Source organism: Eubalaena glacialis, chromosome 13, assembly GCF_028564815.1.
Source record: "Eubalaena glacialis isolate mEubGla1 chromosome 13, mEubGla1.1.hap2.+ XY, whole genome shotgun sequence".
NCBI lineage: Eukaryota > Metazoa > Chordata > Mammalia > Artiodactyla > Balaenidae > Eubalaena > Eubalaena glacialis.
The window spans coordinates 23,195,753-23,218,579 of record NC_083728.1 but is presented as its reverse complement, the minus strand read 5'-3'; the positions used below and the strand labels follow the sequence as shown (position 1 = coordinate 23,218,579).

Here is a 22,827-nt window from a genome sequence, read left to right as displayed (position 1 = left end):
CAAGGAAAACACTGTTGTCGAGAACACTGTATAAGTGTTACAACATCTAAGAACACTATATAAGAGCTTGGCTCAGTGCATCACATCACAAGTCACATAATGAGCTTTGTTATATTTACGGGTTATGTTAAGTTCCAACAGTTGGTTAAAGCAATAACCACCACCCCGCCCTGAATTTCTCTGTTATAAATGTATCTTTCCCTTTGTAATTAACAATCTGCAGGGTAATATTTTGAGAGAGTCTGACTATCCCAATAAGTTGTCAACCAATGGTTTAGCATTCATTGATAATCCTTGATTGACTCAATCACCACATTTTGCAAAGTGAGTTTTATTAAAATGCCTTTTCTTGGCAAAATAAAATATTAGTAGTCTATGTCATTCACGTCACCCACATGTTTATGTACCAATCCATGGTTAACACATTCCTCACCCTCTCAGTGATGCTGTCTACAAACCCATCTCTCCATCTTTAGTTTTCATTATCTCTTTACACATTATGCGCACAGTTTGAAAAACAGAACAATTTTATTTTAACATAAACAAGACCAGGGGTGGGATGAAATGGGAGATTGGGATTGACATATATACACTAATACATATAAAACAGATAACTAATGAGAACCTGCTGTACAGCACAGGAAATTCCACTTCGTTGTACAGTAGAAACTAACAACATTGTAAAACAACTCTACCCCAATAAAAAACAACAGCAACAACAACAACAACAAAAACAAGACCATGCTTTTCTTATCCATGCTTTTATCTACCCTATTCCCAGGTGAATTAAAGAAATGCTTTTCCCCATGACAGAATCTCACTTCCTGAAGGCCTGTCTAATCCCTGAGGTTCATCTCAAAAGGCACCTGATTGTGAAACCTTCCCTAATTCTTCCAAACCAGAGATGTAATTCCTCTTTGAACCCCATGGAACTCAACTGATACTCTTCTTATGCCTTTCATCTTATTCTACCAGGTACAGGTTTTGGGGTGGACTTATATTTTCATTTCTGTTGGCTAAATGGGTAAAAGAAGGATTACTGGATCACAGGATACATATATGTTTAAAAGAAAATGCTCAACTTTTCCCAAGTGGCTGTACCACCTGCATTCCCACCAGCCATGTATGAGAGTTCTATTTGTTCTATGTACATGTTTTCAGAAGAGTCATGTACAAAAGTAAACTGCTTGTCTATTAAATTTAATGACTAAAATATCACTAAAATAGTGTAAACAACATTCATCTTGGGAGTCAGAAGACTTGGTTTGAGTTCAGCTTTGCCATTTTTTAGGATAAGCTACTTTCCCTCATTTGGCCTGTTTCCTCATTTGAGGGGTTTTAAGCGGATGATCTCTAAGGTTCTTTTGAATTTAACATTCTAAGACCTCAATTTAATTAAGGGATTTGGGGGTAGGGTCTTGCAGGGGAAGGGAGGGAAGGGGTAAGGTCCACCTATTGCTTAGGAATATTGCGGGATAAAGACCAAGGTTTAGCATTGGTATTTACTAAATGTATTAGCATTTAGAAAACGGTTACCTAAGACAGTGGTCATAACATTTGCAATGCTTAAGATAGCTACATCCAGATAAGCTGAAACATCCATCAGAAATAGAAATTTAGGAAGCAGAGAGAACAGATAAAGAAACAGCATATTCATACGATAGACTACTACTCAGCAATAAAAAGGAATGAACTACCGGTACATGCAATCTGGATAAATCTGAAATATATAATGCTGAGTGAAAGAAACCTTACACAGAAGAATACATACGGTATGATTCCATTGCTATAAAAGTCTAGCACAGGCAAATAGTGGTTGCTTCTCGGGGTGAGGTAGGGACAGGAATTGACGGGGACGGGGCATGAGGGAATTTTCTAAGGAGAAGATAAGGTTCTGTGTCCTGCATTTGTTTAGCAAATGTTACACTTAAAATTTTTGCATTTATACAAATTGCATGTAACTTTTACATCAAAAGAAAAAAATCTATAAACAACTAGTGAACTTTAGTTAATCTGTATGCTGAAGGAGTTAGGGTAAAGTATACTGATGTCTGAAATTTATTTTAAAATGCATCAAACTTTAGATAGATTAATAAATGGATAGAGGGATGGTAGGTAATAAATATGTGATAAAGCAAGTCCAGTAAATGCTAGAATTTAGGTTTTTATACAGGTTTTAACTGTAAAATTCTTTCAACACTGCTGTATATTTTCAACACTTACCCCCAAAATGTGAAAAAACATTCTAAAAAATTTGAAAATAAGAAGTGGAGATTTGGGACTTCCCTGGTGGCACAGTGGATAAGACTCCGAGCTCCCAGTGAAGGGGTCCCGGGTTCGATCCCTGGTCAGGGAACTAGATCCCACATGCATGCCGCAAATAAGGAGCCCGCCTGCCACAACTAAGACCTGGTGCAACCAAATAAATAAATAAATAACTAAAAGCAAATTGATTTAAAAAAAGAAGTGAAGATTTTTAAAATAAGGATAAGGTGAGTTGCTTTTGGAAATGCAGCAAAAGTAAGGAAGGCTCTCACATGGTCCTATTCCTTCAAGGTCATGTAGTTAAGGAGAATAAGGATTATATGACTGCTCAGAATCATATGCAAGAAAAGTACAATGATCCCTGTCTCAAATGATGAAAGCTGGAAAGGCTATATGCTTGTTCTCCAATACCCTGGCAGATAAAGCACAAAAATGTAACCTAATTTCTTGTCTGGGATTTTTGACATTGTTACAACATCCAATTATGTGATCAGTGAACTCATCTCACTGAATGGGGTAAAAACCAGTTTGGGTGTTCTAGAACTTTCATGGTGAGCAAGAGCTATGTATAGTCATGAGCACTTAAGACCTCATTAAAATGTATGATATTTTAATGGTTTGTCAGTTAACCCCAAAGTGTATAAAATGCAGAATTCATTTCTTTTCACCAAAAGATAATTTAAATGTAATATAATGTTACAGGATGAATGGTTGGGACTGGTCTCTGAGGAAAACTGAAGATGATTTTTTAAAACACAGCATCACTTGCTTCATTATGAGCAAAAGTTAAAGATAAATATCCAGGGAGGCACCTTCAAGATGGCGGAGGAATAAGATGTGGAGATCACCTTCCTCCCCACAAATACAACAAAACTACATCTACATGTGGAACAACTTCTACAGAACACCTAATGAACACTGGCAGAGGACCTCAGATTTCCCAAAAGGCAAGAAACTCCCCACATACCTGGCTGTGTGGCTGACAGGGTCTGGTGCTCTGGCTGGGTGTCAGGCCTGCGCCTCTGAGGTGGGAGAGCCAAGTTCAGGACAGTGGTCCAGCAGAGACCTCCTGGCCCCATGTTATATCAAATGGTGAAACCTCTCCCAGAGATCTCCATCTCAACGCTAAGACCCAGCTCCACCCAACGACCAGCCAGGTACAGTGATGGACACCCTATGCCAAACAACTAGCAAGACAGGAACACAACCCCACCCATTAGCAGAGAGGCTGCCTAAAATCATAATAAGGCCACAGACACCCCAAAACACACCATCGGATGTGGTCCTACCCACCAGAAAGACAAGCTCCAGCCTCATCCACCAGAACACTGGCACCAGTCCACTTCACCAGGAAGCCAACACAACCCACTGAACCAACCTTAGCCACTGGAGACAGACACCAAAAACAACGGGAACTACGAACCTGCAGCCTGTGAAAAGGAGACCCCAAACACAGTAAGTTAAGCAAAATGAGAAGACAGAGAAATACACAGCAGATGAAGGAGCAAGGTAAAAACCCACCAGACCAAACAAATGAAGAGGAAATGGGCAGTCTACCTGAAAAAGAATTCAGAGTAATGATAGTACAGATGATCCAAAATCTTGGGAACAGAATGGAGAAAATACAAGAAACGTTTAACAAGGACCTAAAAGAACTAAAGAGCAAACAAACAATGATGAACAACACAATAAATGAAATTAAAAATTCTCTAGAAGGAATCAATAGCAGAATAACTGAGGCAGAAGAACGGATGAGTGACCTGGAAGATATAAAATAGTTGAAATAACTACCACAGAGCAGAATAAAGAAAAAAGAATGAAAAGAATTAAGGACAATCTCAGAGACCTCTGGGACAACATTAAATGCACCAACATTCAAATTACAGGGGTCCCAGAAGAAGAAGAGAAAAAGAAAGGGACTGAGAAAATATTTGAAGAGATTATAGTTGAAAACTTCCCTAATATGGGTAAGCAAATAGTCAATCAAGTCCAGGAAGCACAGAGAGTCCCATACAGGATAAATCCAAGGAGAAACACGCCAAGACACATATTAATCAAACGATCAAAAATTAAATACAAAGAAAAATATTAAAAGCAGCAAGGGAAAAGCAACAAATAACATACAAGGGAATCCCCATAAGGTTAACAGCTGATCTTTCAGCAGAAACTCTGCAAGTTGGAAGGGAGGCAGGACATATTTAAAGTGATGAAAGGGAAAAACCTACAACCAAGATTACTCTACCCAGCAAGGTTCTCATTCAGATTCGATGGAGAAATTAAAACCTTTACAGACAAGCAAGAGCTAAGAGAATTCAGCACCACCAAACCAGCTTTACAACAAATGCTAAAGGAACTTCCCTAGGCAGGAAACACAAGAGAAGGAAAAGACCTACAATAACAAACCCAAAACAATTAAGAAAATGGTCATAGGAACATACATATCAATAGCTACCTTAAATGTAAATGGATTAAATGCTCCAACCAAAAGACATAGACTAGCTGAATGGATACAAAAACATGACCCATATATATGCTGTCTACAAGAGACCCACTTCAGACCTAGGGACACATACAGACTGAAAGTGAGGGGATGGAAAAAGATATTCCATGCAAATGGAAATCAAAAGAAAGCTGGAGTAGCAATTCTCCCATCAGATAAAATAGACTTTAAAATAAAGATTATCACAAGAGACAAAGAAGAACACTACATAATGACCAAGGGATCAATCCAAGAAGAAGATATAACAATTGTAAATATTTATACATTCAACACAGGAGCACCTCAATACATAAGGCAAATGCTAACAGCCATAAAAGGGGAAATTGACAGCAACACAATAATAGTAGGGGACTTTAACACCCCACTTTCACCAATGGACAGATCATCCAAAATGAAAATAAATAAGGAAACACAAGCTTTAAATGATACATTAAAAAAGATGGACTTAATTGATATTTATAGGACATCCCACTCCAAAACAACAGAATACACTTTCTTCTCAAGTGCTCATGGAACATTCTCCAGGATAGATCATATCTTGGGTCACAAATCAAGCTTTGCTAAATTTAAGAAAATTGAAATCGTATCAGGTATCTTTTCTGACCACAACGCTATGAGACTAGATATCAATTACAGGAAAAAATCTGTAAAAAATACAAACACATGGAGGCTAAACAATATACTGCTAAATAACCAAGAGATCACTTAAGAAATCAAAGAGGTAATCAAAAAATACCTAGAAACAAATGACAATGAAAACACGATGACCCAAAACCTATGGGATGCAGCAAAAGCAGTTCTAAGAGGAAAGTTTATAGCAATACAATCCTACCTCAAGAAACAAGAAACACCTCAAATAAACAACCTAACCTTACACCTAAAGTAAGTAGAGAAAGAAGAACAAACAAAACCCAAAGTTAGCAGAAGGAAAGAAATCATAAAGATCAGATCAGAAATAAATGAAAAAGAAATGAAGGAAACAATAGCAAAGATCAATAAAACTAAAAGCTGGTTCTTTCAGAAGATAAACAAAATTGATAAACCATTAGCCAGACTCATCAAGAAAAAAAGGGAGAAGACTCACATCAATAGAATTAGAAATGAAAAAGGAGAAGTAACAACCGACACTGCAGAAATACAAAGGATCATGAGAGATTATTACAAGCAACTATATGCCAATAAAATGGAGAACCTGGAAGAAATGGACAAACTCTTAGAAAAGCACAACCTTCTGAGACTGAACCAGGAAGAAACAGAAAATATAAACAGACCAATCACAAGCACTGAAATTGAAACTGTGATTAAAAATCTGCCAACAAACAAAAGCCCAGGACCAGATGGCTTCACAGGCAAATTCTATCAAACGTTTAGAGAAGAGCTAACACCCATACTTCTCAAACTCTTCCAAAATATAGCAGAGGGAGGAACACTCCCAAACTCATTCTACAAGGCCACTGTCACCCTGATACCAAAACCAGACAAAGATGTCACAAAAAAAGAAAACTACAGGCCAATATCACTGATGAACATAGATGAAAAAATTCTCAACAAAATACTAGCAAACAGAATCCAAAAGCACATTAAAAGGATCATACACCATGATCAAGTGGGGTTTATCCCAGGAATGCAAGGATTCTTCAATATACGCAAATCAATCAATGTGATAAACCATATTAACAAATTGAAGGAGAAAAACCATATGATCATCTCAATAGATGCAGAAAAAGCTTTTGACAAAATTCAACACTTATGATAAAAACCCTCCAGAGAGTAGGCATAAAGGGAACTTACCTCAACATAATAAAGGTCATATATGACAAACCCACAGCCAACATCATTCTCAATGGTGAAAAACTGAAACCATTTTCACTAAGATCAGGAACAAGACAAGGTTGCCCACTCTCACCACTATTATTCAACATAGTTTTGGAAGTTTTAGCCACAGCAATCAGAGAAGAAAAAGAAATAAAAGGAATCCAAATTGGAAAAGAAGAACTAAAACTGTCACTGTTTGCAGATGACATACTATATATACATAGAGAATCCTTAAGATGCTACCAGAAAACTACTAGAGCTAATCAATGAATTTGGTAAAGTAGCAGGATACAAAATTAATGCACAGAAATCTCTTGCATTCCTATACACTAATGATGAAAAATCTGAAAGAGAAATTAAGAAAACGCTCCCATTTACCACTGCAACAAAAAGAATAAAATACCTAGGAATAAACCTACCTAAGGAGACAAAAAACCTGTATGCAGAAAACTATAAGACACTGATGAAAGAAATTAAAGATGATACAAACTGATGGAGAGATATATCATGTTCTTGAATTGGAAGAATCAATATTGTGAAAATGACTACACTACCCAAAGCAATCTACAGATTCAATACATTCCCTATCAAGCTACCAATGGCATTTTTCACAGAACTAAAACAAAAAATTTCACAGTTCATATGGAAACACAAAAGACCCCGAATAGCCAAAGCAATCTTGAGAAAGAAAAACGGAGCTGGAGGAATCAGGCTCCCTGACTTCAGACTATACTACAAAGCTACAGTAATGAAGACAGTATGGTACTGGCACAAAAACAGAAATATAGATCAATGTAACAGGATAGAAAGCCCAGAGATAAACCCACGCACATATGGTCACCTTATCTTTGATAAAGGAGGCAAGAACATACAATGGAGAAAAGACAGCCTCTTCAATAAGTGGTGCTGGGAAAACTGGACAGCTACATGTAAAAGAATGAAATTAGAACACTCCCTAACACCATACACAAAAATAAACTCAAAATGGATTAAAGACCTAAATGTAAGGCCAGACACTATAAAACTTTTAGAGGAAAACATAGGCAGAACACTCCATGATATAAATCACAGCAAGATCCTTTCTGACCCACCTCCCAGAGTAATGGAAATAAAAACAAAAATAAACAAACGGAACCTAATGAAACTTAAAATCTTTTGCATAGCAAAGGAAACAATAAACAAGACGAAAAGACAACCCTCAGAATGGGAGAAGATATTTGCAAATGAATCAATGGACAAAGGATTAATCTCCAAAATATATAAACAGCTCATGCAGCTCAATATTAAAAAAACAAACAACCCAATCCAAAAATGGGCAGAAGACCTAAATAGACATTTCTCCCAAGAAGATATACAGATTGTCAACAAACACATGAAAGGATGCTCAACATCACTAATCATTAGAGACATGTAAATCAAAACTACAATGAGGTATCACCTCACACCAGTCAGAATGGTCACCATCAAAAAATCTACAAACAATAAATGCTGGAGAGGGTGTGGAGAAAAGGGAACCCTCTTGCACTGTTGGTGGGACTGTAAATTGATACAGCCACTATGGAGAACAGTATGCAGGTTCCTAAAAAACTAAAAATAGAACTACCATACGACCCAGCAATCCCACTACAGGGCATATACCCTGAGAAAACCATAATTCAAAAAGAGTCATGTACCACAATGTTCACTGCAGCTCTATTTACCATAGCCAGGACACGGAAGCAAACTAAGTGTCCATTGACAGATGAATGGATAAAGAAGATATGGCACATATATACAATGGAATATTACTCAGCTGTCAAAGAAACAAAATTGAGTTATTTGTAGTGAGGTGGATGGACCGAGAGTCTGTCATACAGAGTGAAGTAAGTCAGAAAGAGAAAAACAAATACTGTATGCTAACACATATATATGGAATCTTAAAAAAAAAAAAAAAAAAAGGTTCTGAAGAACCTAGGGGCAGGACAGGAATAAAGACACAGACATAGAGAATGGACTTGAGGACACAGGGAGGGGGAAGGGTAAGCTGGGACAAAGTGAGAGAGTGGCATGGACTTATATACACTACCAAATGTAAAACAGATAGCTAGTGGGAAGCAGCCACATAGCACAGGGAGATCAGCTCGGTGCTTTGTGACCACCTAGAGGGGTGGGATAGGGAGGGTGGGAGGGAGATGCAAGAGGGAGGAGATATGGGGACATATGTATATGTATAGCTGATTCACTTTGTTATACAGAAGAAACTAACACACCATTGTAAAGCAATTATACTCCAATAAAGATGTTAAAATAAATAAATAAATAAATATCCACAGCTTGCTCACATTGTCTTATAATCTCTTCTTCCATTCCTATCCACACAACAATTGGAAACTAGTATACCTGCTATGATGTTATTAAAACAAAACACAGAAACAATTTAGATACATTATCCCCTATAAGTAACCTTGTCATCAATCCAACCCAGATTAATTAACAAGCAAAAAGCAAACTCACTTGTCACATTATAAACTGTAAGTACTGATGTACAGTGTTCTCAGTGTACACAGACATTTGATACAGGGAATCACCATTTCACTTCTAATCTTTGGTTTAGTTATGATTGGAAAATGACTAAAAATTTACAAGTGTAATGGGGACTCTCTATATTATATGTATATAAAATAAAATCTAGCAGAGATGGAGCAGGAAGTTGATCTTGGTTGTGTCTGAGGCCACTCAGTTTCTGTTGTTCTTGCTTGGTTCAGAAACTCCAGCCTTTCCACTGATTCTGTCATGTTGTTTTTAGTTAAGCAGAGACAGTTTTAGGATTTGCAACTAAGAACTGACTGGTACACGCTTTTTGGTTTACCTCTTTTGCTTTACTGATCTTTATTTCTCAGTCTACACTCTCCCACATTAAAGAATCAGCTGCAACCCCTCACCTCTCTTCCTTCACACCCTAAGCCGCAGAGTTTGTTTCTGCTGACGTGAGGGGAAATGTTTCTCACATCCTGTGTTTTGCAACAAAGATCATGTTAAAAGGGCAAGTCAGCTTTTTGATACTGGTATGGTATTAGCCCAGCTGTATTATAAGTTAAATAATAATTAATATTGAGTACTTATGTGCCAAGTACTATTCTAGGTGCTATATGCCTCATTGAAGCATCACAACAAAACTATATGCTAGGTGTCATTACTCCCATTTTAGATGAGGAAACTAAGGTTCAGAGAGGTTAAATAACTTTATCAAGGTTACCCTGTTAGTACAAAGCAGAGATAAAACTCAAATCCAATAGTATACAATCACTTTAGAAGCTAAATACATTGGAATGTTTGGAAAATAACTCATCTGCAATCCAGGGAAAGCTTATACTTTATCTGAAATGGACCACCTATGTTACCTTCTAGTTCTTACCTGTCAGCTTAGTGAAGGCTTCCATGTCATCAATTGCTGTAGAAATGTGATACTTTTTTCCTTCAGAACCCGTTATCTCTATGTAAGGGTCTGCTTTGAGGAAGGCATCTGTAATCCTAAAGATCATTTTATAAACATTTATGTTTATGAGAAAATTTGAATATTTGCTTTATGCCTTGCTTAAAGTTAAGGAAATCTTTCTACTTTAGGGAAATAAAATCTTGAGACACAATGTTCTAAAGACAACTGCTCTCAGACTTACAGATATAGAGAACAAACTAGTGGTTATCAGTGGGGAGAGGGAAGTGGGGAGGGGCAATATAGGGGTAGGGGATTAAGAGGTATAAACTATTAGGTATAAAATAAGCTACAAGGATATATTGTACAATGAGGAATACAGCTAATATTTTATAATAGCTATAAATGGAATACAACCTTTAAAAGTTGTGAATCACTATATTGTACACCTGCAACTTATAATTTTTAAAAAAGCCAGAAAAAAAACAGAACTGCTTCTCAATCATGCTAAATAAATGCATGGTGATTTGTGAACTACTACATTTACTGTGTTCCAGGCATTATAACAGAGCTTTAAATACATCATCTTATTTAATCTTTCCAACTATAAGATAGGTGTAATCAGCCTCAATTTTACAGATGTAGAAATTAAGGAATTTTCATTTAATCAAGTTAGGAAGAAGCGGTACCAGGCTTTGTTACCTACATCTCTCTGATTCTCCACATTAAAAACAAAGAAAACAACAAAATCTCTTACCAAAGTGACAACCATACAAATAGGAGAAAGAATTCTAACTAGTGTGCTCATGAGAAAAGATGAGGAAAAAAGTAGAAAAGAAGGTAAATGTTCTCAACACAAATGTTAAACATGAACATGAAAGGCTTAAAATAAATCAATTTAAAACTATTTGAGAGACATGGAATTAACTTGACTCACACCCAACTTTTGGTAATTCCTCATGGGGTCTTTGAGTCACACAGAGACCTGGCTGTACTTTTCTGCTTTGGTTCTGACTGGATCGGGGAGAAGAGGTGAAATTCCTGTAGGTTTTACTATTTGCTACTAATTTTGATAACTGACAGGGTAAGGAGAGACATTAATCTTAATCTTTAAAATTCATTTTTGTCATTAATTTCAGAATATCAATTATCCATGTCCCACCTCCCACCTCCATGACTAATATCTGGTACCTAAGTGACTACCTGTGCAGAGGTCTAAGCCATCCCAGCGTGGCCTCCTTTCTGCCTAGCCTAAACCCCATCTTCTGCTTGAATCTATCCTCTTTACTCACTTTCCTCCTCACCTCTAACGAAGTTCACTTTATGCTAGTTTTTGTTTTATTTGCTTAAGGGAACCATTTTAGGTTTGTTCACTTAAAATTCACTTGAATTTACCTAGAAATCTCAACTTGACCCAAGTATGATACTCTAGCAAAGCATCATGGAAAATTTTATAGGGAAATAACAATCGAATTTCTTACATTGTATCAATGATGTTGCCAACTTTGTGTTGATAAGCTCTGCGATGCAAAGAGTTGCGTGTGTGGAACATGTCATACAGGTTTCCAACCTCCTGCAGAAGAATGTGGAACAATGTAGGATCAGATTAGGTTCCCTTGTTAGTAGACAAGTATATAAGTCAAGGAAAAGGGATGGTGGCATAAAAGAAGACTAGGCACAGGGGCTACTTCATTAAAACCCCTGAGCCCACTAGGAAAGAGCAAGGCAGATTCATAAAACTACTAATTTGCAACTTTTGTTCTTAGTAAACCAAAATCTACTGAGTGTTTTAACTCAGTGACACATTCTGTTTTAGGCATCTTAAATATATTCTTTAAATTTCGCAATACCTCTAGAAATTAGGTATTATTATTCTTATAGTCTTCATTCTCAAAAGAAAGACCTTCTATAGTATAATACTGTAATATTCTTTAGTTACATGATTCTAACCTAGCAGGGGACCTAATGATTTTAGGATTTTAACTACCATGAAACACGTAATATAGTGATTAAGGATAATACTCAAGCCAAACTTCCTGGATTGAAATTCCAGTTCTGCCATTAATTGTATGTCTTCTCTGTGCTTCAATTTGCTCATCTGTTAAATGGGATAATAACAGTATCTATTCCATAGGGTGGATGAGGATTGAGTTAATCCCTCTAAAGCACTTACAACAGTGCCTAGAACAACATTCAAAAAATGTCTATCGTAATTTTATTATTCTTTAACAATGCAGTAGAAGTGAAAAGAGCCTTAAGATACTTCCAAATGCTAAGCATGAAGTAAAGAGACTGACAATTTACCAGGTAGTGATTTTTCCAAATTAGTTAAAGGTTATTTCTAGATTTCACACTAGGAACTATACCCTCCTCGTTGTTCTCTGACATAGCTTACCTTTTCTCTAGTACAAATGTGCTTCCTATCATCTACCTCACAGACACGGGCAAACTTAATAAAGCGCTTGTAATCAAAATTATTTTGAATTCCAAGATGATGGCAGTCCCTAGAAAGATTCCAAAGCAGAGAAATGAAATATTTCAACAAAGGAAACTGTACCTTAAATATCAACACTAAATTTATACAAGAATTTTATTTTGCTTATTTAAATAAAAATTGTATATATTTAAAGTATATAAGGATTTTAACCAACTTTTCTGACGTGTTCAATGCATACCTGGCAAAATAATCCCATTTGTCCACATCAATGCCATTTCTTTTATTGGCCACTATCTCATAAAGAAAGCTTTTTTCTTTAGGACGTCCTTTATACAGCCACTGGAAGACAAGAAAACCCACTGAAAGTTTTAGGATAGGAGCCAAATCTATTTGTAAGCAAAGCAAAGCAACTGTATTACTCTGAAAATTATAAACAGATATTTGAACGGGAAGGTTAGGTAAGTGAGAAGGTTCTACTCATTCCTTCTTCCATTTAATTCCTAAATTAGTAGAAAAGGGAAAAGAAATGCTAAAGTGTGATACCCTGTTAATACTAAACCTTGTGCCTTCGGAAGGATCCTAACTCTATTACACTTCCCATAACCAACAAGCTTTCTTGTTTTCTTCGTTTAAAATTTTTTTAAAAATATAAGATCTAATTATGAACTAGTAAGAATGTTCCTTATATTCTAATGCTTAAATTCAGGCATGAAAATAGTATTGTCTTTCAAAGTAGCCACACATCTAGTCTAAATGATATGCACCATTCAAAGAATTTTTGGAACTCTGTTTTTTGTTTGTTTGGGGTTTTTTTGGCGGCGCTGTGTGGCCTGTGGGATCCTAGTTCCCCAACCAGGGACAGAACCCGGGCCCTCAGCAGTGAAAGCGTCACACTCCAAACCACTGGACTGCCAGGGAATTCCCAGGAGCTCTGTTTTTTGGAAATAGGATATTTGCTATAAAATCCACCTCTTTATCTTATGCCTTACAAGTAGCTTTGTATATTTTAAGGAAAAAAACTTTAAAAACCACAAAGGGAAATTCTTTTTTCTAAGTAAAATAAAAAGAAAAAAGATCAAAAAGGAAACAAAACATATTTCCCTCTGAACTAATTCAACTTTTTTCTAGGTCTTCACATATCTAAATATTTCAAATATGCTAATTTTAATGAATAAACAAGACACATACTTTTACATTTTCCAAACTAAGTTACTTTAGGCTTCTATATAAAATACTGCATACATATTCATTTTAATTTGGGGGATAACTTCTGAAGAACTCAGTTAAGAGCTGGAAGAACTATATAAGTCTTTTATTTTTTGCATTAAACAGTAGAAATGTATCACATATTTTATCATTTAGTCTCTCTAAAATGGCCAAATGTCACCTCTTCAAATAGATCTGAAGGAATCAAGCAGAGAGACTAGATGAAAGGAACCAGTCAGTTCAAATTAAGTTGTACACAAACTTACCTTCGAAGAATCTTTGATGGGTGATTCAGGTGGTCCTGTAATTTGTTCCTTGATAAACCAAATATCTTCTTCAGGGATGAGACCATAGTGTTCCATGACATCTCTGAGTCCGTTAGAATTAACTAGGTGCTCAAACATCATAACCGAGCCCTGTTCATGCTGGGAAAAGTCAGCACAGTATGGTCTGTTGTAGACTCTAGCCCATCAGAGACCCCTGATTATTTAAATTACTCTTGGCTCCAAGTAATTCAGAGATAAGGTTCTAATGCATGTTAATTATCAAGTTTTCAACTACAATCTTACAGATATTTTTAAAAATCTGTCAAATTTGTCTATATTGGGACTCCCCTGGTAGTCCAGTGGTTAAGAATCCTCCTTCCAGTGCAGGGGATGCAGGTTCTATCCGCGGTCAGGGAACTAAGATCCCACATGCTGTGGGGCAACTAAGCCCGCGCGCTCTAGAGCCTGCGTGCCACAACTGGAGAGCCCGCGAGCTGCAACGAAGAGCCCGTGCACTGCAATGAAAGATCCCACATGCTGCAACGAAGACCCAATGCAGCCAAATAAATAAATAAATACCAGATGGGACTGGAAATAAAAAACTGTATTTTACCAGTCTATAAACCTTTATAAACCAGGTTCATCATTATTACATAAATATATTTAATGAGATATAATCATTTATAATACATAAGTATTGTACAGTACAACTGAATATTACCAGATCATAAAGATAGAAATAGCTTTTTTTTTTTTCTGAGATGTACCATGTGTAGAATCTTAGTTCCCGGACCAGGGATTGAACCCAGGCCCCAGCAGTGAAAGAGCTGAGTCCTAACCACTGGACCGCCAGGGAATTCCCAATAGAATACCATTTTAATGAATATCACTATAAAATTTAGTTGTATTGTTTCATCAGCTTTGGAATCTGTGAAGATACAAGTTCTGTTAGCATTTCCATCTACTGATAAAAAGTAATTCCAAACTTGCCAGTAAAAACAATAATGTCTCAGAGCCCTGAAGTCAAGATCTGGGCTGGAATCTCAAATTAGACTCATTTTACTCATCTGTCTCTGCTTGCTCATTTATAATCATTATAATGATCAAATGGCCCCCTGGAGGGAGACATCTGCCCTATCACAGGTCTTAGCAAAAACAAACTCAAGAAACATGAAAACAAAACCCTGAATGGTCCTATATCTATTTTTTAATTGAATCAAGATACATATTAATTACATAGAGGAAAAACAGTAAGTTTATGAAATTTGGCAGCCATTGCCTTAATCAGGTGATTGAAGTTAATATTACCAGTAATGGCTTAAAAAGACCTTATGTGCCTCTGATGGGATACACTAAGGTCACAACGTGGCATTCTGCCAAAAACAGATAGTCTGACAGTATGAGGAAACCGAAAACCGAAACTCAAAGTGAGGGGCAATCCACAAAATAATCTACCTGTATACTTCAAAAAATGACAAGGTCATGGGAGATAAAGACGGAAGAATTGTTGCAGATCAAAAGAAACTAAAGAGGGGCTTCCCTGGTGGCGCAGTGGTTGAGAATCTGCCTGCCAATGCAGGGGACACGGGTTTGAGCCCTGCTCTGGGAAGATCCCACATGCCGCGGAGCGACTAGGCCCGTGAGCCACAATTGCTGAGCCTGCGCGTCTGGAGCCTGTGCTCCGCAACAAGAGGCCACGATAGTGAGAGGCCCGCGCACCGCAATGAAGAGTGGCCCCCGCTTGCCACAACTAGAGAATGCCCTCCCACAGAAACGAAGACCCAACACAGCCATAAATAAATAAATTAATTAATTAAAAAAAAAAAAAAAAAAGAAACTAAAGAGAAATGGCAACTAAGGGTAATGTATGATGAATCAGGACCAAAAATGGTTTTCCTTCCCCTTTTCTATATGGACAGTTGTTGAAATTTGATAGAAAGTCTGTAAATTAGATAATAGTACTGTATCAATAATAATTTCTTGATTTTAATAAATGTACTGAGGTTATGTAAGATAATGTTCTTGTTTTTAGGAAATACCCACTGAAGCTTTAGGAATAAAGGGGCATGCCTACAACATACTTTCAAATGGTTCAGAAAAAAACTTGCACATACAGAAAAATTCAAGTTCCACAAAGATAGCACAGACAATAATAACTAAAATTATAAGCAACTTAGAAGTAAATATAATAAAAGATGTATAAAACCTTTATGGAGAAAATTACAACATTTATAATAGAAGAGCAAAAGGCCAAAGATACCTAATAAAAGAAACAGCTGTCCTACCAGCTATCAAGACTTATTATAAAGAAGTAACAATTATGAAAAGTGTGGAATGGAACAGAATCCAGAAAGATTCATCATTATGGAAAGTTAAAAAAATGTTGGGGTTGGTATCACAGAGTCAGTGGGGACAGTGGTAGAGCGTTTGACTGCAGATCATTGGGGAAATTCAATAAACAATTATCCATATTAAAAAAGAAATCAGATTTCTACCACACATATGCAGAGAAATAAATTCCCATGAGGTAAGGACTTACATGTTAAAGGCAAAATATTTAAAGAAAAAGACTTGGGAATGGCTGAGTAGATCCTATTTAAATCGACCTTGTTGTTGAAAACAACTATTAACTCTGGACAACTTCCTGAAGGTATTGGATTACGAACAAAAGCAGGCAGATGTTAGAGGGAAATAAACACTTGGAAGAGGAAGGCAGTGGGCAATATTCCAGTTCTTTTATGGCTTTTAGCCTGAGGGAGGCCCTAAGGCTGCAGAACTGGAGAGAAACTATCCATCTTACTAGGTTGAAGAACCAGAATACTTCATCAAAATTTAAAATTTTTGTTTCTCAAAAGCCACCTTCATTAAAGAAATGAATTGGTAAGTCAGAGACTGGGGTGGGGACGGGGACTATATTCACAATACATGTATCTGACTATATATATAATTACTCAAATTGATAACTAAAAGGCAAACATTCAAATTTTTAAAATGGGTAAATGGAAAAACTCTTCACAAAAGATGATTTACCAATGATAAAGTACGGGAAATGGTACTCAACATACCACAGAGGATGCCAAAAAAAAAAAAATCCTGTAAGAAACCATTTCACACTCATTAGAAAGAATAATTTAAAAAACTAAATGTTGGTGAGGCTATGGAACAACAGGCACTCTCATATTGCTGGCAGAGTGTAAAATGGGAAATGTCTGGTAGTTGCTTTATAAAGTTAAGTATCCATCTACTTGATGACCCAGCAATTCTACTCCTAGGTAAGGAGAAATGAACCTAAGACAAATGAAAACATTTTCCATAAAAATCGTGTACAGTAACATGCATAGCATCCTTATTCGTAACAGCCAAAACACTGAAAACAACCCAAATTCTACAAAAGGAGAAAAAATAAACAAATCGTAACTTATTCATACAATGGAATACTACCTCAGCAATGAGCAGGGACTGACAACTGATGCATGACACACCAACGAATCTCAAAATCATTATGTTGAGTGAATAAGAGCAAGATACAAAAGAGTACCTATTTTAGGATTCTACTCTTATCAATTCTAAGACAGGCAAAACTAATCTGTTTATAAAGATCAGAAGGTGATGGTGGGAGGGAGATGTAGGAACTGACTGAAAAGGGTCACAAGGGAATTTTCCAGGAAGATGAAAATATTCTATATCTCAACTTGGGTAGTGGCTACATGGATGTATACATTTGTCAAAACTCACTGAACTGTACACTTAAGATCTGTACAACATGTTGTATATGAATTACCTTTAAAGAGAGAGAGAAAAAATAGTGGTTGACGTGTAAGAAGTGTTCAATATGTATTAATACCTTTTTCTACTCCAAATATAGTGTGGCCAAAAATAGGAGTTGACCTAACTTTACTTCTCAAAAATTGATTCCAAAAATACGGGTCAGTCACCTGCAAATCTGTAAGTATAAAATGAACTTAGCTGGTATTGGTTACTTCATGGTCATACAAAATGAGTCAAAGCCAGAGTCAGCCTTTTATTTTTTATTTTATACTAGTATGATAGAGTAGAAAGAGCATTAGATTAGCAGCTAGGAAACCTGGTTTTCTAGTGCTGGCTTTATCATTTAACAACTTTGTGATTTTTGGTGCATCAATACACCTCTATGAGTTTCAAGTTCCTTTATACTTACAAAAATGGAGATAATGATTTTCTCCTTAGAGATTACTGTGAGGATCAAATGAAAGCATTATATATAAACACTCTGAAAAACTGTAAAAGGAAGAATACTTTAACACAGCAGTCACTGCTTAGTCTTTATTTTATTGACTATTAAATATGTGAATACATACCGTCCATTTCACATCTGGGCGAGCAAGTGGAATAAATCTTCCATCGAACATATGAGAAAATGGCCCATGACCTTAAAAACAAAAGCAGCCTTAGAACAAGAAAAATGTTTGTAAATTGGTAAAAAGTAAATCTTTTTAGTTAAAACTTGAATATCAATAGAAATTAATAATCTATAAATACATCACAAAAAGGAACAAATCCTTCCTTCCTATTTTCTAAAACAAGAGAACAGGAAGCAGAACAATACAGGAAAGTAAGCTCTCCATTGAGGGGTCTCTGAGTCACCAGAGTTTACATAAATCTGATGAAAGGACAGTTTTGTGTAACTAAAGGAATGTTAATGACAAAAACTTTTGGCTTCTTCAGATTATATATTGTTAGTGTTAGAACAGTAGTTTTAAGAAAATCCACTAGGGTTAGGAAGAAAATATTAGAACTTTATTACTCTCAACCTTTAAAAACATCTATTTTTATGTAAATTTTATAATGTACGTAATTTACTTTATAATAAATATACACATATCAGGGTTTATCTTGGGTTTTTACTGATGATATGGGCAATCAAAAGTGGAGATCACTACTTTATCTTATTCATAAGTGATCTTAACATTCCACAACATCTAGTAATATGAAACTTTGCTGAGGCACAACTCTGGAATTATCAGAATTTCTGAAGGAGTTACAGTTGGCCCTCTGCATCCGCAGATTCAATCAACCTCGAACAAAAAAATATTCAGAAAAAAAAATTCCAGAAAGTTCCAAAAAGCAAAGCTTGAATTTGCCAAGCTTGCTGGCAACTATTTACATATAGTTTACACTGTATTGGTATTATAAGTAATCTAGAATTGATTTAAAGTACATGGGAGGATGTGTGTGGGTTATATGCAAATTTTATATAAGGGGCTCGAGCATTCAGGATTTTGGGGGTTTTTTTTTTTTGTACCCGCAGCGGGTCCTGGAACAAATCCCCTACCCTCTTCCCTGACAGATGGGAGAGGGAGCCTACCTGGACCAGCCCTGGGCCTTTTTGCATGTTGCAGTCTGTACACAAAGGCTTGTTACTATAGAGCTCAGACTCCTAGAAACTGGCAAAAGTTTCCCAATGATTCCCTCTCAAAATACCAAAAATCTGTTAAATTTGTGATCTAGGGCTGATACTGGTCCTACTGAAATCTCCAAGGGGACATGCTGAAGAGAGTGCCCTATGCCTTTAAGTATCTGGCTACTGAAACCTCCCTTTCCCTGCACTGAGGGCACACGTCAACTCTTAGGATCCTCCAACAGGTAGGAATAAATTACAAGGATAGAGGAAAAAACTCCTGTGATAAAAGAGAACCGTCCTTTTTCTCTTTCTTTGACCATGGAAAGGGATGATATTCTTCTACTTGGATTTAAGTGGCCCAAGACCTCACATGAGTCAGGGAAGAAAAGGAGTTCTCTAAATCTGTTGTTAATGTGTTAGAGCAGATTATATATTCTAGGTGTGAGAAGAATAGATTTGACAAATTATCTAAAGGAAAATGGCAATTTTATTTCGACCAAGATAAAGGAAAAATCAAATTCACATCATCCAACACACAGTAGTCAGAAAAAAATCACTATCAGAAAGTCCTTTCATATAACCTGCAACAAAGATGTTTAACATGGGAAATTCACTGAAAGACTACAAAAAAAAAATAGCAATGCTTTGGGCTTATGAACCATTCTAGAAAGAAGCAATGGCACATTTACATTAATGTTAACTGAAGAATTAAAACACAACTTTCATATTCTCCTAGTTAGTTGGATTTTTTAATTTCAAAGAGAGGTACCATGTGGTTTTACATTAGAACTCTGGCTCTTTGAACTGCTTACCGAGATCATGACAAAGACCAGCGATCTGAACACACAGCATATCTCGTTCACTTATCTGCAGCTCTGGTTGTTTTTCACTCAGTTCACGAGCTAGACGTCCTGCTAGATACCCTACGCTGCAGAGCGGAAAAAACAAAACAAAAATGAAAAAGTTACTCTTCTGTTTGAAAGATGAGCGACTGTTAAGATTTGTATTTGTCCTTGATAAATCCTTAAGGAGGCTGTGAATTAGACCTTGGGTGAAGGAGCCTTCCCAGCAGTTTGAGTGTAAAAAGCCCTCTTTTTCCCTTTTTGTTTCAGAGTCTACCTGATTGAGCTAGCTAATTAGGCTCAGTCTCAGGTCATTGTGGGCTGTATTACATTTTTGATTTGTAGAGATTTGCAAGACAAAGAGAGTTGCTTTTAATTCCCCAAAGAACTGCTCTGCTGCCTAAATGATTTTAAAAGATTGATTTGCCCAACTACATTTTCTTTAATTTGATTATCATTAGCTTCTGAATATTAGCCCCTAGTTTTACATTATATTGTGTGGGTTCAGGTAACCTTACTGGGTTTTTTGGTTTTTGTATATTTAAATTAATATTTTCTGAGGGGCAGATTTACATACCCTGTCTTATAATACCAGGCAGGGGAAGCATTCCCCAGTGAGACATAATGTCTACACACAATATAGTGAGGCAAAAGAGATATAAACATCTTATATTAAGCCCACTTAAATATACCTACTTTTATAAACTGTCATCTCAATTCAATCAACTCTTACACCTTTAACTTTAGCCTCCATTAGGACCCCATCAACAAGCTGTGGTCTTACAAGGAGTCCTAGAAACTTTCCTTTTTATTCTCTGGCTATTTTATCTATTTTTGTATAAAGGCTCTGGGGTCTCCAGGGAGGGGTTGAGCCAAGGGACACAGGCCTTTTTAAAAAATCTTTAACTTGATTAATTGGCCTAACTGTTGCCCCAAACAATTGTTCAACTGTTGATCAGGTATCTCTGTAATTTTCTTCCAGCCTTTTAAATGTGTGTGTGTGTGTGTGTGTGTGTGTGTGTGTGTGTATTAAACTGGGGTAAATAGAATGGACTTCTTCGGGGCCCTTAATGTTGGGGACCAATAAGATGTCCCCTTGGCCCATCCAACCTTACATAGTGTTGTATAAAAACCTTTGTTTTAATCTCATTACCATCCATTTTATTTATCCAATTTCTTAATAACCATCTAAAGATTTTTATCCTGTTGGGACAAGTCCCTTTAAAATTTCCACCTTCTTGGGAAGAAGTCTCTTAACTTTCCCCTCAGCTTTTTTTCCCTATTAACCAACCCAATTAACATTAATTAACCTAATGTTTTTATTAGCATCTGTAAGGCCCATTGAGGGTAACCATAGAGACTACAAATAAGGCTTCCCAAACTGGTTTATTTTTGTCTCTTTTAAACTAAGGGAGTTCTGAAATTGGGTCATTTGTAGAGACGGGGATGGATCTAGAGACTGTCATACAGAGTGAAGTAAGTCAGAAAGAGAAAAACAAATACCGTATGCTAACACATATATGTGGAACCTAGAAAAATGGTACAGATGAACCGGTTTGCAGGGCAGAAATTGAGACACAGATGTAGAGAACAAGCTTATGGTCACCAAGGGGGGAAAGTGGCGGGGGTGGGGTGGGGGGGTGGTGTGATGAATTGGGCGTTTGGGGTTGACATGTATACACTGAAGTGTATAAAATTGATGACTAATAAGGACCTGCTGTCTAAAAAAATAAATAAAATAAAATTCAAAAAAATAATAATTGGATAAAGTCAGTGTCAAGATAAATTCAACACCTATGTTAAGTCCACAAAATCAAGAAGAGATAAAAAACAAAAAACAAAATACTGAGTATAGTTCCCTGTGCTATACAGTAGGTCCTTGTTGGGTATCTATTTTATATATAGCATTGTTGAACTAGATAATATGGTCTCTATTCTTAATGGAATATGTGGTGAATTTACAACAAAAGGTAACATTTAAATTAATGCAATTAAATCCACAACTTATGACAAAAAAAAAAGTATCAAATCATGTTGTACACCTTAAACATACACAATGTTATGTGTCAATTATATAACGATAAAGCTGGGTGAAAATAAAATACTCAAATTTTTTAAAAGTTAAGGAAAAAAAACTAAAAATGCTAAAAAAAAGATAAATAAATAAATAAACTAAGGGAGTTCTTAGGTTAGCCGTTTTATATACACTACCATCTTCTAATTTGTTTTTTTATAGGTAAAAATAAAACAGCTGTTTGTAATGAGAGCTCTCTAAAAAATTTACCAATTTACCAAGTTTCTCCAATTTTAAGGATTCACTGTCTGGTCATTGATGAATAGTATCTTAATAGTGACTCACACCAATAAAATGCAAGAGGCGTCCCCACAAGAGAGTGCAAAGGATGCAGCCTTCATAAGATCTGGAAATTTCCTCCCCCAAACAGCCCAAGAGAGTAAAGTCCTTCGTTGTACAGGTGGTTGCAATGAAGGTTGAGATGACAAAGGCCCCTTATGGGCTGGGACCCCTTATGACAAATTTTCCTGAGAGTTGACACAGCCAGACAAAAAGATTGCTCAGAATTCCAGTCTATTGACTGGTTGCCAAATGTACACCATATGTGTACCTCCTGGGTAGCAGAGACCAAGCTCTCAGAACACAGGAGAAAAAAAAAAAAAGCTTAAGAAGATCAGGTAGAACATTTAC

General features: G+C 36.3%; 1 protein-coding gene across 4 annotated transcripts in view; it reads right to left on the bottom strand.

The window, feature by feature from the left end:
- SAMHD1 (SAM and HD domain containing deoxynucleoside triphosphate triphosphohydrolase 1) overlaps positions 1–22,827 on the bottom strand; it is a 70,957-nt gene that overhangs the window by 22,650 nt on the left and 25,480 nt on the right. For all 4 annotated transcript variants that reach the window (XR_009703464.1, XM_061209695.1, XM_061209694.1 and 1 more), the window contains 7 exons: positions 20,094–20,209; positions 18,239–18,309; positions 13,902–14,060; positions 12,668–12,768; positions 12,388–12,496; positions 11,474–11,565; positions 9,975–10,090 (listed from right to left, as the gene is read on the bottom strand). Coding sequence is in view for 3 of the 4 variants with exons in the window: in XM_061209695.1 (XP_061065678.1) it covers positions 9,975–10,090; positions 11,474–11,565; positions 12,388–12,496; positions 12,668–12,768; positions 13,902–14,060; positions 18,239–18,309; positions 20,094–20,209 (764 nt within the window). In the remaining variant the exon portion in view is untranslated. The remainder of the gene's footprint in view (positions 1–9,974; positions 10,091–11,473; positions 11,566–12,387; positions 12,497–12,667; positions 12,769–13,901; positions 14,061–18,238; positions 18,310–20,093; positions 20,210–22,827) is intronic.